Here is a 14,301-nt window from a genome sequence, read left to right on the forward strand (position 1 = left end):
AAACCATAATATTTCCACCACCATGCTTTACAGTTGGTATCAGGTTCTTGTTGTCAAATGCTGTCTTTGGTTTTCGCCAAACATGTCTTCTGGTACTGTGGCCAAATAGCTCTACCTTTGACTCATCTGTCCAGAGCACATTGTTCCAGAAGTGCTGGTCTTTGCCTAGGTGTTCATTGGCAAACTTTAGTCTTGCCCTGATGTTCTTTCTGGACAGCGAAGGTTTGCTCCTGGCACACCTCCCATGCAGATCAAATTTGTGCAGCCTCTTTCTAATGGTAAACTCGTGCAATGTGACATCAACAGTGGCAAGAGCTACCTGTAGGCCCCGTGATGACATTCTGGGGTTCTTAGAGACTTCTTTCAGCATCTTGCGGTCTGCTCTCGGGCTGAACTTGCTGGGGTGGCCTAGCCTGAACAAGTTGGCAGTTGTTTGGAATCTTCTCCACTTGTAGATGATCTTCCGGACAGTCGAATGATTGATTTCAAATTGTTTGGAGATCTTTTTTAATCCCTTCCCAGACTCGTAGGCATCTATAACCTTCTTTCTGAAGGCCTCAGAGAGCTCTTTTGATCTAGACATGGTGATGCCGCACACTTCAACAACAAAGAGCAAACCAAACTAAATGTCTGAGGTTTAAATAAGACAGGTTCCTCCAAGATCCTCTCTAACGATGTTCTAATCATTTGCACCTGAGCTGGTGCACCTGATTCTAATTTTAGGTATTTGAAGTAGTGATAAATGTAGGGGTGTACTTACTTTTTCCACATGCGAAATTTGCATTTATGTTTATTTAAATTATACAATGGACTACAAAATGTAAATGTTTCATGATATTTGTTTTATTATATCACCTTTATCTATCAATATTGTTGAAATGAAGATCAAATAGCTGTATGCTGAAATATATTGAAAAGGTCAAAACTTTACATGTGTTGTACTTACTTTTTCACGTGACTGTATATGCTGTAAACATCAGAAAGGACGATGTCTCATTCAGACTTGAGAATGAGCTGGAACCTCAATGTGACTTTCTGGGAAGGAATCTTGTGTGGCACGCAGTGTCGCACCAAGTACACAAATCGCAAAACTGTTGACCAGAGAATTATTTTTTTTGCAAAGCAAGAAGGCAATTCATCTGAAGCAGGACTCTCCACTGAGCCAGACAGCAGTGCTCTAAAAACACGGTTTTCAATGCGACAGACCATCAAATACAAGGAAGAATGCTTAATTTGTGGAAGAGCTCGTACTACTAAGGGGGATAGATCCCTCCTTTTGATCACCACTTATGATAGAATTCAGTCTGGAAAAAAGCAAACAAACTTGAAGATGAGGATATGCTACGCAAGATTCGTTGTCCTGATGGAAACAAGTGCACTGATATGATTGCTGACGACTTCCGGTACCACAGGGACTGCATGAACTTCTACCTGACAAGACGTGTTCATAAACAGGAAAAGAAAAGTACTAACAATTCAATATGATGCTGCACTGACCCAACTGGTATCTCGCATAGATGAGCCCCTTTTCAGAGATGGTGCCATATTCTTCGTTACAGCTTTGAGGGATGAATTCCGTAAATGCCTGGAAAACCATGGAGTTGACAATGTTAACTCATACAGATCTCAGTCCTTGGTAGCCCGCCTTAAAAGGCACTATGAAGTAGATGGCAACTGAAAGATAATGATTGTGCCACAGAAAGGATGCTCTAGCCTGGTTTGCTCTGCAGAATTGAACATTGGCTGCATGCTCACCAAGTTGAAGGAACTATAGGAGACAGCTGAAGAGGCAGAGTTTGAAGAAGAAAGTGACGATGAGGTGACACCTGATGATACTATAGTCTCCTACAACACTGCAAAGAGAATACGGACGGAACTCCAGGACCAACGTAAGGCAGAGAAGCAGGCACTGAAAGCTGCAAGAGAAGCCAGATAATCTTCAACCATTGGAAGTCAGCAGATTCCTGGAAGTGACTGAAGACCCGTCGCTGCAGCTGGAGATATCATACTTGGAGGCATCGCGGACAGTGAGCTGCAACCTGTACAACCACCTGGCATGGTTAACAGATACATCCCCAGAAGTGGGTGAGGACTACCGGGTGAAAGTCAGTGCCAAGCAGCACGAACGAGGTCTCAACCTTGCCCAGGATGTCTGCCCAACAGTTGCAGGGATCAACACCAAAACACATTGGAACAGCATTGCACATCAAGGAAACCAGAAGCAAGGTGACTGACACTCCTAAACAGATTTTTTCGCGTAAGGGTAATAAAATCACCACAGATCCATTGATTTTGGTTTGATTTTCAGAATGTTTAATGTGGAATGACAAGAATGACACATTAGCTGGTCATAACTCAGGGCATAGTTGATAACTAATGAAGTAAAGATGAAAAAAAAAAAGCGGGGGCACTTTTGCCTAAAAACGATTCCAATTCATTTGGAAAGGTTTTGTGTGTATTTCTCAACTTATCAACACGTGTTGTGTATCTGGGATGCATTTATTGACAGCCTACACAACCCATTGAGGATTTTAAGAAAGCAAATCTCATTTTTCGGTCAAAAAATAAAGGCTGCATATACAAAACATGCATTTTAAGACCATTTTTTAAGGCATATACAAAAAAGGGCACAAATTTTTTTCGCAAGGTTTCCGGCAAAGCAGACCTCATTCAGCGGACGTTAATGTCCAAATCAATAGAAAAAACAAACAAAAAGTATAGCATGCCATGTCAGGTCCAACCCATTTTATTGAGCTTTTGAGCCTGTGGATCCCAGACCAAGCACTTTGGCCATGAACCTGCAATAGACATGTCCCAGGGATCGCTGTAGTAATTTAGACCCATCGCAGTACGATTGTTCTCAACTATTCGAACAGTCGTCCGCCATCACGTGTGCGACACATGGCTGATAAGATAGCCAAGAGGTACACTCACCTGGGTTCGAATCCACACCCAGCTATAAACCTTACACCAGCGCTGATGTGTCCCAGGAGTGATGCCGTGTGCAGTTTGGAACAGAAGTGCTTGTGGTAGATTGGCAGGTGACGTTACATTGAGAGAACTTCCGGCATAAACCTCTTACCCATCTAATTCAAACAAATGTATACTAGATGGCTGCAGCTAAGAATTTTAGCTCAGAGGCTCGAACTTTTATTTAGATTTAATTTATTTAATTTAAAAAAAAAACAAAAACAAAAAAACACGCAAAAGCAACCTGATGGGTTTGTGTGGAAGAGAAATTATATTGAAATATATATATATATATATATATTAGGCTTAAAATCACAGGTACTACATGACCAGTTGGAAGACCCCGTGGTCCACGAGATTACATCCTTGACAGGAATGAATCAACGAATCAAAACAAATTCATTGAGCAATAATTTTATTTCCACCACTGGACAAACCAGGAAATGCAATCAATTCAATGTGAAGCTGAAAAAACATTTACAAAATGTGAAATCACGTGCGGACATTCAACACTTATTTGCTTTGTTTACCCTGAGGCTTCGTACCGGTTGAGGATTTATAAGCATCACAGGAGCGATCGGAATCGGGGTCCTGGTGCTTCGCCTCGACCTCCTGGTTTAATGGAGTTTTCTGCATAATTGAGTCAAACCCCGTTTTTAAAGATTCGACAACACCGGTTAAACGGACACGACCACTCTCTGCAACAACCTGGATCACAGCAGAACTCTTCCTGAACACCTCTCGCCCGGTCTTGCTCGACACAGCAACGAGTCGCCGGTAAAGGTCAAGGGACGAGGAGCTTGGTACGACAACCTTCTCTTCATCAGGAGTTTCACCTTCTGCAAGACACAGGTATTAGTTTGTATACAAACACAAAAACTGAATCACGTCCACACGGCACCAACTGACCTTGCTTATCTTGTGGCAGGTATCGATCCACCTGAGAAATCAATGAATCTGCACCCGACAAAACCACCTGCCCAAACTTGGTTTTCAGTAGCGAGTCTGCACCGTCCAACACTACCTGCTTGGATCTCTCAAAACCCACTCCGACCTGGGACTTGGACCAATCCAGAAATATTTCCAAACGTTTTTGTGCAATTTGCAAATTCTTCGTTACATCATCAAGTACCTGGAAACAAGGAAATATAAACCAATCACCGGACAATATTTATTTTTAATTCCTGCATCTGGTCACAGCAGGTACGTTTGGAAAGGTAAAGTCAAAAACACAACTTGATGTTCTTATTTCTCCAGTTCCAAAGAGCCAGATGTCTCCACACTAAATTACATTCACAGGAAGATCCAGAATCACCTCCATTCTCCATACCTTGTTGGCAGGTTGATGCAAGATCGGGACCTTCTCCTCCACAAGATCCAGACCCCGGCATGCGAGCTCATCCACAAACTTAACTGAAGGAAATAAAAAGTGGAAAACATCAAAGATCATGGATATTGATGAATCACTCAGTGGAACAGAAAAAGGGAAATTTCAAAAACGACCCAGAACAACCTCCATCCTTCTCCAGAATCGATCACAATACAAAACTTTCCATTAAAACGAAGAAAGTTCCACAAGGTTCGAGTTGAAATAAACAGAAGTTCAGACATCACATCCGATCTGCATGGAATCACTCACTCTGCGGATGAAGAATGCTGGTGATTGGTTCGATCCCACTGGAGGTGATCACAGCTACCCCCGTAACGCCCCGTTCCACCATGTTACCAAAAGAGAGAAGAACAGGCCTCGACTCCTTCCCACACTTGTAGGCCTGAACCAAGTCATCCGCAACAGAACTGAACAGCGGTAGTGAATACAATCTCTGAAATACATTCTGTGGGCAAGAACAGAAAGTTACAATGAGAGGACGTCTCACATTCCGAAACTTCATGGGATTGGCTGGTTGAGGTTTTCATGACAACAGATGGATGGGGTTAGAGTGGGGGGGGGGGGGGGCGGTTAAGGTTAAATCCACCAACATCAAATCACTGCTTAAATTGACATGCGTCGAACAGTTTCTTTTCCACAGCAAAGGTGACGAGGTTACCAGTTAAACAAGAACAGTTAACCATGGACCAAACTTGTTACATCAAATTCATTCAGAGATAATCCGACTCATTCTTTATAAACGAACAATGTCAATCACAAGTCTGACATCAAAACTTGGCATGACAGATTTTACATTAGAAAATAGTTCCACACTTTATATGTACCAGCAACGGTACCCACCCTATGGCGGGGCTTCAATTGGGAGGCCCAAATGGAAAGGCAAAATATCAGAAATTGAAGGCTTTGTTTATTTTAAACGATTCATATAAACATCCGTTGAATCATATCGCACGCAAATCAAAATCTAAACAGTACATGGCGCCCATTTTGAAAAAAGATTAGAATTCTGCAAAACGGAAGCGGCCGCTACACGTCTTTCTCAGTCGTTCTGCACACGCTGCCGTGTTCCTTCGGAGCTGCACGTTTATATCGGAACAGTTCAAATCGATCTACCCTCTCCTGGTACGTAGAATAAACAGTATTTGTGGAATTTCAACAAAAGCCACATCACTGTTCCATCGTGTTTGGAAAACCTGGAAAAACAATAGCCGATAGCCTATTTTACTCCCAGGGGTCCCAGGAATACCCACCCAAAATATCGTTGCGATCGGTTCAGCCGTTTTTGCGGTACCTTCGAACGGACGGACACGGTGAATTATAGTAAGATTAAGTGAGAAATGAGAAAACAAACTTCAAACTCACCCCCGTCCGTCCGTTTCCCTCCAGACAAACACTCGCACCATCCCACCCCACTCCAAACTTCCACATTCCCACCCATACGTCCATCCCCACTAATAACTCATTCACCTGGAACTCGGCCCGACATGTTCACCTGAAGAACCAAAGAACTCACCTTGGTACCGACGCTCTGAATCTGGACGGCCATTTCGTTCAAAACAAGAAACGATTCACGGGGAGAGAACCGAGCGAGATCAAGACAAGAGCACTGAATCAATCTAAGCACTACCAGGTAATTAAGGTAAACCAGGCACAGACAAGGGAATGACGAAACGAATAAATTTCTCACCTTTTTATACAATAAACAGGAACACCTGCTCCTCTGACGTCACACCGGTACACGACTCCAATTATAATTTTGTAATTATAACGGACGAGACCGAATGCATTAACCCCATTTTCGGACGAAGTCCAACGGGGGCAAATAAAATACTTTAAATGGAAATCGATCCGCCATCGCCAAAAATGGCAGGGACAAGATTGTTAAAAAATGGACCCAGGTTGCTCCTGTTTAAAATCATTGGAGAGGTGGGGGATGGTGTGTCTGATCTTCCGGTCATTGTTGGTCATCGGAACCAGAAGCATCATAGAGTTGCAAGGCGGGCCGAAACTTTTTAAAAGCGAGCGGGACATCCGTATAGTTTTATGGATCTCCCATAGGCTTCTTATTGTTATTTTTAGGTTTTCTTTTCAACACAGGTATGTTCAGGTGCGTGGCGTGTATAGAGTATCGCGGCTCTGAAAACACCATATAAAAAAGTAATGGAAGAAGAAGAAGAACATTGAAAATTTAGCTATTACCTTTGGTCGGGGAAAAATACAACTTCTTTTTTTCTGACATTTTTGTTCATGGCGGATTAGTTACCATTATTTGTCATGGAGACGTGACGTCATCGAGTGGAAAAAAATGACGTGACCATTCAGATATTCATATTGACCAAATACCGAAACATTCTTAGATTCAGAATTTAGATGACACATGACAGAATTTTTATAAATCATTGATAGTAATTGTCGTCAAAAATTAAATGTCTATTAAAACTTTATCACAAAATTATATATAGATTAAAACTTCAATACAAAATTATATATAGATTAAAACTTTAACACAAAATTATATATAGATTAAAACCTTAAAACAAAATTATATATAGATTTAAACTTTAAATACAAAATTATATACAGAATAAAACTTGAACACAAAATTATATATAGATTTAAACTTTAATACAAAATTATATAGAGATTAAAACTTGAACACAAAATTATATATAGATGAAAAATTTAATACAAAATTATATATGGATTAAAACTTTAATACAAAATTATATATAGATTAAAACCTTAATACAAAATTATATATAGATTAAAACTTTAATACAAAATTATATATAGATTAAAACGTGAATACAAAATTATATATAGATTAAAAATTTAATACAAAATTATATATAGATTAAAAATTTAATACAAAATTATATATAGATTAAAACCTTGATACAAAATTATATATAGATTAAAACTTTAATACAAAATTATATATAGATTAAAACCTTAATACAAAATTATATATAGATTAAAACTTTAATACAAAATTATATATAGATTAAAACTTGAACACAAAATTATATATAGATTTAAACTTTAATACAAAATTATATAGAGATTAAAACTTGAACACAAAATTATATATAGATGAAAAATTTAATACAAAATTATATATGGATTAAAACTTTAATACAAAATTATATATAGATTAAAACCTTAATACAAAATTATATATAGATTAAAACTTTAATACAAAATTATATATAGATTAAAACGTGAATACAAAATTATATATAGATTAAAAATTTAATACAAAATTATATATAGATTAAAAATTTAATACAAAATTATATATAGATTAAAACCTTGATACAAAATTATATATAGATTAAAACTTTAATACAAAATTATATATAGATTAAAACCTTAATACAAAATTATATATAGATTAAAACTTTAATACAAAATTATATATAGATTAAAACTTGAACACAAAATTATATATAGATTAAAACCTTAATACAAAAGTATATATAGATTAAAACTTGAATACAAAATTATATATAGATGAAAAATTTAATACAAAAATATATATAGATTAAAACCTTGATACAAAATTATATATAGATTAAAACTTTAATACAAAATTATATATAGATTAAAACTTTAAAACAAAATTATATATAGATTAAAACTTTAATACAAAATCATATATAGATTAAAACCTTAATACAAAATTATATATAGATTAAAACTTTAATACAAAATTATATATAGATTATTAAAACTTTAATACAAAATCATATATAGATTAAAACCTTAATACAAAATATATATAGATTAAAACTTTAATACAAAATTATATATAGATTAAAACTTTAATACAAAATCATATATAGATTAAAACCTTAATACAAAATTATATATAGATTAAAACCTTAATACAAAATTATATATAGATTAAAACTTTAATATAAAATTATATATAGATTAAAACTTTAATACAAAATTATATATAGATTAAAACTTCAATACAAAAATTATATATAGATGAAAATTTTAATACAAAAATATATATAGATTAAAACCTTAATACAAAATTATATATAGATTAAAACCTTAATTCAAAATTATATATACATTAAAACTTGAATACAAAATTATATAAAGATTCAAACTTTAATACAAAATTATATATAGATTAAAAATGTAATACAAAATTATATATACATGAGAACTTCAATACAAAATTATATATAGTTTAAAACTTTAATAGCAGCCTCCTCACCCCTCACAGCCTCCTCACTCTCTGAAGACCTGAACGAAATCAAAGACTGGTCAAACAAGTGGAACATGTCTTTCAATCCTGACAAATCTCACACTCTTACTATGTCTCTCCGAAAAGATTGACTGGACAACCCTCCCATCTACTTTCTCAACAATCCTCTCCACGAAGTTCTGTCGCTCAAGCTTTTGGGTCTCACTATCTGCCATGATCTTTCTTCGGAAAACCACATTTCCAAGCTGGCCTCCAAAGCCAGTCGCCGACTGGGCATCCTCCGTCGTGCGAAGTCCTTCCTCGGCACACCTGAGCTCCTCACCACATACAAGGCTTTCATCCGCAGCTCAATGGAATACTGTTCTCCCCTCTGGGCCGGTGCTCCTGCCTTACACCGAGCTCGGCTTCACGCTGTTGAAACCAAAGCTTTCAGAATCATTGGAATCTCCCGTGATGAAGCTATCTCCGAGGGCCTTTCACTCACTCACCGCAGACAGGTAGGTGGTCTTTCTGTCTTCTACCGACTCCTCTCCGGTCTTCCTCCCCCAGCTCTCTCTGTGCTCCGTCCCCCAAATATTCCTACAGGTCGCACAAGATCTGCCAGCAACCCTCTGATGGTTAAACTGCCGAAATCTCGGCTCTCTGCTCACCTTCACTCTTTCATTCCTCTTTTCTCCCGCCTCTGGAACAAACTCCCACACTCCCTTCAATCCCACTCCTCCCTCCAGGTCTTTAAAACAGCTGTTCACCACCATCTCTTATCTTCCCCCATCTAAAACCTTGATCTTTTCTACCCCCGCTAATTCACCCCAGATCCACCTTGTTTGAAATTCCAATTTCTTTCCTGGAAGTCCTGGCAGTGTCCATATGTTTTATACCTCTCCCAGCCCCCCTTCCCATGCCTCCCCCCACAAAGCCCTCTCCCTCCCACAGATCTCTCGATGTCTCCATGTCTCTCGGTCCCTGCTCTCAAATGTTGTGTTTGTGTCCTTCCCCCTCTCTCCCCATCTTGTCTACCGCATCCCCGATGTTATATGTTTTATGTGTCGGTTTGTCTTTCTGTGTGATTAATGTTCGCTCTTTCACGAGCCTCGATCTTGTATACCAAAAAAAAATACAAAATTATATATACATTAAAACTTCAATACAAAATTATATATAGATTAAAACTTTAATACAAAATTATACATAGATTAAAAATTTACTACAAAATTATATACAGATTAAAACTTTAATGCAAAATTATATATAGATCAAAAATTGAATACAAAATTATATATAGATTAAAAATTTAATGCACAATTATATGTAGATGTAAACTTCAATACAAAATTATATATATTGATTAAAACTTTAATACAAAATTATATATATTGATTAAAACTTTACTACAAAATTATATATGGTTTAATACTTTAATACAAAATTATATAATATATATGGTTTAAAACTTTAATACAAAATTATATATAGATGAAAAATTTAATACAAAATTATATGTCGATGAAAACTTTAATACAAAATTATATATAGATTAAAACCTTAATACAAAATTATATATAGATTGAAACTTTCATCCACAATTGTATTTATTGATTAAAACTTTACAACAAAATTATATATGGTTTAAAACTTTAATACAGAATTATATATGGTTTAAAACTTTAGTACAAAATTATATAATATATATAGATTAAAACTTTAATACAAAATTATATATAGATGAAAAATTTAATACAAAATTATATGTAGATGAAAACTTTAATACAAAATTATATATAGTTTAAAACTTTACTACAAAATTATATATAGATGAAAACTTCAATACAAAATTATATGTAGATGAAAACTTTCATACAAAATTATATATGGTTTAAAGCTTTAATACAAAATTATATATGGTTGAAAACTTTAATACAAAATTATATGTAGATGAAAACTTTAATACAAAATTATATATAGTTTAAAACTTTACCACAAAATTATATGGAGATGAAAACTTAAATAACAAAATTATATATAGTTTAAAACTTTACCACAAAATTATATGTAGATGAAAACTTCAATACAAAATTATATATAGATGAAAAATTTAATACAAAATTATATATAGTTTAAAACTTTACCACAAAATTATATGTAGATGAAAACTTAAATAACAAAATTATATGTAGATGAAAACTTTAATACAAAATTATAGATAGATTAAAACTTTACTACAAAATTATATATACTGGACATTAAAACTTTAATACAAAATTATATACAGATGAAAATTTTAATACAAAATTATATTTAGATTAAAACTTCAAGACAAAATTGTATATAGATTAAAACTTCAATGCAAAATTATGTCTGTGGAAGGGAGAGGGCTGGAGTGCGGTACACGGGATAAACAAGGACACTACAGGGGGTTTCGAGAAAGAAAACAATTTGAAAAAGGTACATTTGTGATGTATTAACTGGGGTAGAAAAGATCAAGGTTTTGGATAGGGGAGAACATATGGTGGTGAACAGCTGTTTTGAAGACCTGGAGGGAGGAGTGGGGTTGAAGAGTTTATTCCAGAGGTAGAAAAAAGAGGAATGAAGGTGAGCAGAGTCTTGGTTTTGGCAGTTTCACCAGAAGAGGGTTGCTGACAGATCTTGTGTGTCCTGAAGGAATATTTGGGGGACAGAGCTGGGGGAGCTAGGCCGGAGAGGAGTCTGTAGAAGACAAAAACCACCAACCTACCTGTGGTGAGCGAGTGTAAGGCCCTCAGAATCAGCTTCATCATGGGAGATACCAATGATCCTGAAAGCCTTGGTTTCTACAGCGTGAAGCCGAGCTAGGTGAGAGGCAGGAGCACCACCCTGAGTGGATAGCAGTAATCCATTGAACTACGGATGAAAGCCTTGTATGTGGTGAGGAGCTCAGGTGTGCCAAGAAAGGACTTCATGATGGAGGATGCCGAGTCGGCGACTTGCTTTGGAGGCCATCTTGGAAATTTGGTTTTCCCAGGAAAGATCCTGGCAGATCGTGAGACCCAAAAGCTTGAGTGATAGAATTTCTTGGAGAGGATTGTTTAGAAATTAGATGGGAGGGTTTTTCCAGACGGTCTTTTCAGAGAGACATTGCGAGAGTGCAGGATTTGTCAGGATTGAAAGACATGTTCCACTTGTTTGACCATTTTGTGATATTGACCAGGTCTGCAGAGTGAAGAGGCTGCTGCTTGCTGATCTGAGGGTTGAGAAATGTAGCGGCAGAGAAGGTTGTCATCAGCAAAGAGGTAGAGAGGATTTTCCAGAGAGTCGGAGAGATCATTAATAAAGCCCAAAAACTCACAGGGCTCAGACAGAACACTGTCTTGAGGAACTCCAGCCTGGACAGGAAGGGGAGATAGGAGAATTCCATTTTGAGCCATGTTGACTACCACAGGAAAGGAAGTCCTTGAGCTATGCATGGATTTCCATGGATACTTTAAGAAAAGTGAAACTCATGAGAAATCAATGGTGCGCCATCACAAATCCCCATGCGTCCCACCAAAAGCAAAGTTAAATGATGGCAAAAGGTTCCACCAGGAATGACCCAAAATCAAATTTTGAGTTGAAAGTTATTTTACATTTTTACCCTCTGACCCCAAGTCCCCACCCTCTGAGGCATGAACCTGGGGTTAAATCCAAAAAATCGTTCCCTGTAACGGACTCGTATAACATTTAATAATTGTGCTTTGGCAAAAGTTATGTTGGATGGTGTTACGGTCTGTGGCCTTTTTCTTCTTCCTTCCCACCCACCCCCCTGGGAGTTTGACCAAGTGGTTTGGTCCATGTGTATAAAGCCTAAGATTGGCTGTGGGGCAGGGGAGTGGCCAGGAAGGTGATTCAGAGGAGTGAGTGGCCATTTTGGAGGAAGGCTTCTGGCAGAATGCTTTTTCGGCGGTTGTAGAGTGTCCGGCTGCAATCTCTCCACCTGAAGGGTGACGTTGATCGAACTCTTGCTGCCAACCACTGAGGCCTGCCTTGGGGCCTACTTGTGTACTTGCCTACTCCTACCCTCTACCACTGGGCCTGCCTTGGGGCCTACTACTGGGCCTGCCCTGGGGCCTACTCTTGGACCAGCCTACTCTTGGACCGGCCTGCTCTTGGACCGGCCTGCTCTTGGACCGGCCTGCTCTTGGACTGACTTGCTCTTGGACCTGCCTACTCTTGGACCGGCCTACTCTTGGACCAGCCTACTCTTGGACCGGCCTACTCTTAGACCAGCCTACTCTTGGACCGGCCTACTCTTAGACCGGCCTACTCTTGGACCGGCCTACTCTTGGACTGGCCTACTCAGGTTTTTCCCTCTTTTCTCCCTCCTTGGTTTTATGTGTAGGAAGAGATTTTCGTGTGATAATCCATAAATAAAGACAGTGTGATTGAAGGCTTGGCTTGGTGTGCTTCAGGCCGTAACAAATTGGGGGCTTGTCCAGGAGCTGGATTACATGATACCTGTCTTGGATTTTTGTTTCTTTTTGCAGTAGTAAGTTTTCTCATTGGCAGATAATTGGACTTTTGTTTACAGTGCTGATACTTCTATATTTACTGCAGTCATACACCATGGCTGAGGAGATGGATTGTGAAGTGAAGGAATTTGTGGAGAAGAAGGGGCTATCGGTGCAAGATGTAGAACTGTTACGTAAGGTAGAGTTACGAGCTGTAGCTGATCATCTTGGGGTTAGTGGGACATCTTGTATGAAAAAGGCGGAGATTGTTTCGGCTATTGTCAGTCACATGGGTTTAGAACCGTGGGTAAGATTGACGAGTGAAACTTTGGAATTGGCCCGGATAGAATCACAAGAAAGACAACTAAGACTAAAGTTAGAAGACAAAGAATGGCAAAGAGAGTTTGAAAGAGAAAAGGAAGAAAAGCAAAGAGAGTTTGAAAGAGAAAAGGAAGAAAAGCAAAGAGGGTTTGAAAGAGAAAAGGAAGAAAAGCAAAGAGACTTAAGGAAGAAAAGGAAGAAAAGCAAAGAGAGTTTGAAAGAGAAAAGGAAGAAAAGCAAAGGGAGTTTGGAAGAGAAAAGGAAGAACAGCAAAGAGAAAAGGAAGAAAAGCAAAGAGAGTTTGAAAGAGAAAAAGAAGAACGGCAACGAGAGTTTGAGTTAAGAAAATTAGAAATTCAGGTGGGACAGGCCCAACCGGTTTCCATCGATTCAGGTGGGGGTCAAAATGATCTCCCCCATTCCTTTGATGTGGCTCGGAACATTAGGCGTGTTCCCAAGTTTAACGAGGAGGAGGTGGAAACGTTTTTTCTGTCTTTTGAAAAGATAGCAAAACGTCTTCAGTGGCCCGTACAATACTGGACCCTGCTACTACAAAGTGGGTTCATAGGGAGAGCCCAGGAAGTGTATTCAGCTCTGTCGGAGGATCAGTCAGAGAATTATGAGGCTGTTAAAAAGGCTGTGTTGTCAGCCGATGAGCAAGTTCCGGAAGCATACCAGCAGAAGTTCCGAACCTTAAAAAGACAGGCTGGGCAGACATTTGTTGAATTTGCGAAAGAGAAGGAAATGAGTTTTGATCGGTGGCATCATTCTCGATAAGTGGATCGGACCTATGGTAATCTAAGGGAGGTTATCTTGATGGAAGAGTTTAGGAACAGTATCCCCTTGGACATTAGGACACACCTTACGGATCATACGGTTGGTGAGTTGAAAAAAGTTGCTGTTGGTGCAGATGATTATGAACTTACCCATAAGAG

General features: G+C 37.9%; 1 protein-coding gene across 1 annotated transcript; it reads right to left on the minus strand.

The window, feature by feature from the left end:
* Positions 1-3,368: 3,368 nt before the first annotated feature.
* LOC137428448 (perilipin-1) lies at positions 3,369-6,004 on the minus strand. The gene is made up of 5 exons (XM_068118365.2): positions 5,874-6,004; positions 4,610-4,805; positions 4,301-4,383; positions 3,880-4,102; positions 3,369-3,809 (listed from the first exon to the last, which is right to left on the minus strand). Exons 1-5 carry the CDS (start codon positions 5,904-5,906, stop codon positions 3,484-3,486), a joined length of 861 nt encoding a protein of 286 aa, XP_067974466.2. The 5' UTR covers positions 5,907-6,004; the 3' UTR covers positions 3,369-3,483.
* Between the last annotated feature and the right edge of the window lie 8,297 nt (positions 6,005-14,301).

This window comes from Myxine glutinosa, chromosome 5 (genome assembly GCF_964187855.1).
Source record: "Myxine glutinosa chromosome 5, kmMyxGlut1.1, whole genome shotgun sequence".
NCBI lineage: Eukaryota > Metazoa > Chordata > Myxini > Myxiniformes > Myxinidae > Myxine > Myxine glutinosa.

Coding starts and splice junctions, on each gene's coding strand:
- LOC137428448 (XM_068118365.2), bottom strand. CDS start 5,906: ATGGCCGTCCAGATTCAGAGCGTCGGTACCAAG. Junction 4,384..4,609: donor CAGCATTCTTCATCCGCAGA/GTGAGTGATTCC, acceptor TATTTCCTTCAG/TTAAGTTTGTGGATGAGCTC. Junction 4,103..4,300: donor TGCATCAACCTGCCAACAAG/GTATGGAGAATG, acceptor CCTTGTTTCCAG/GTACTTGATGATGTAACGAA.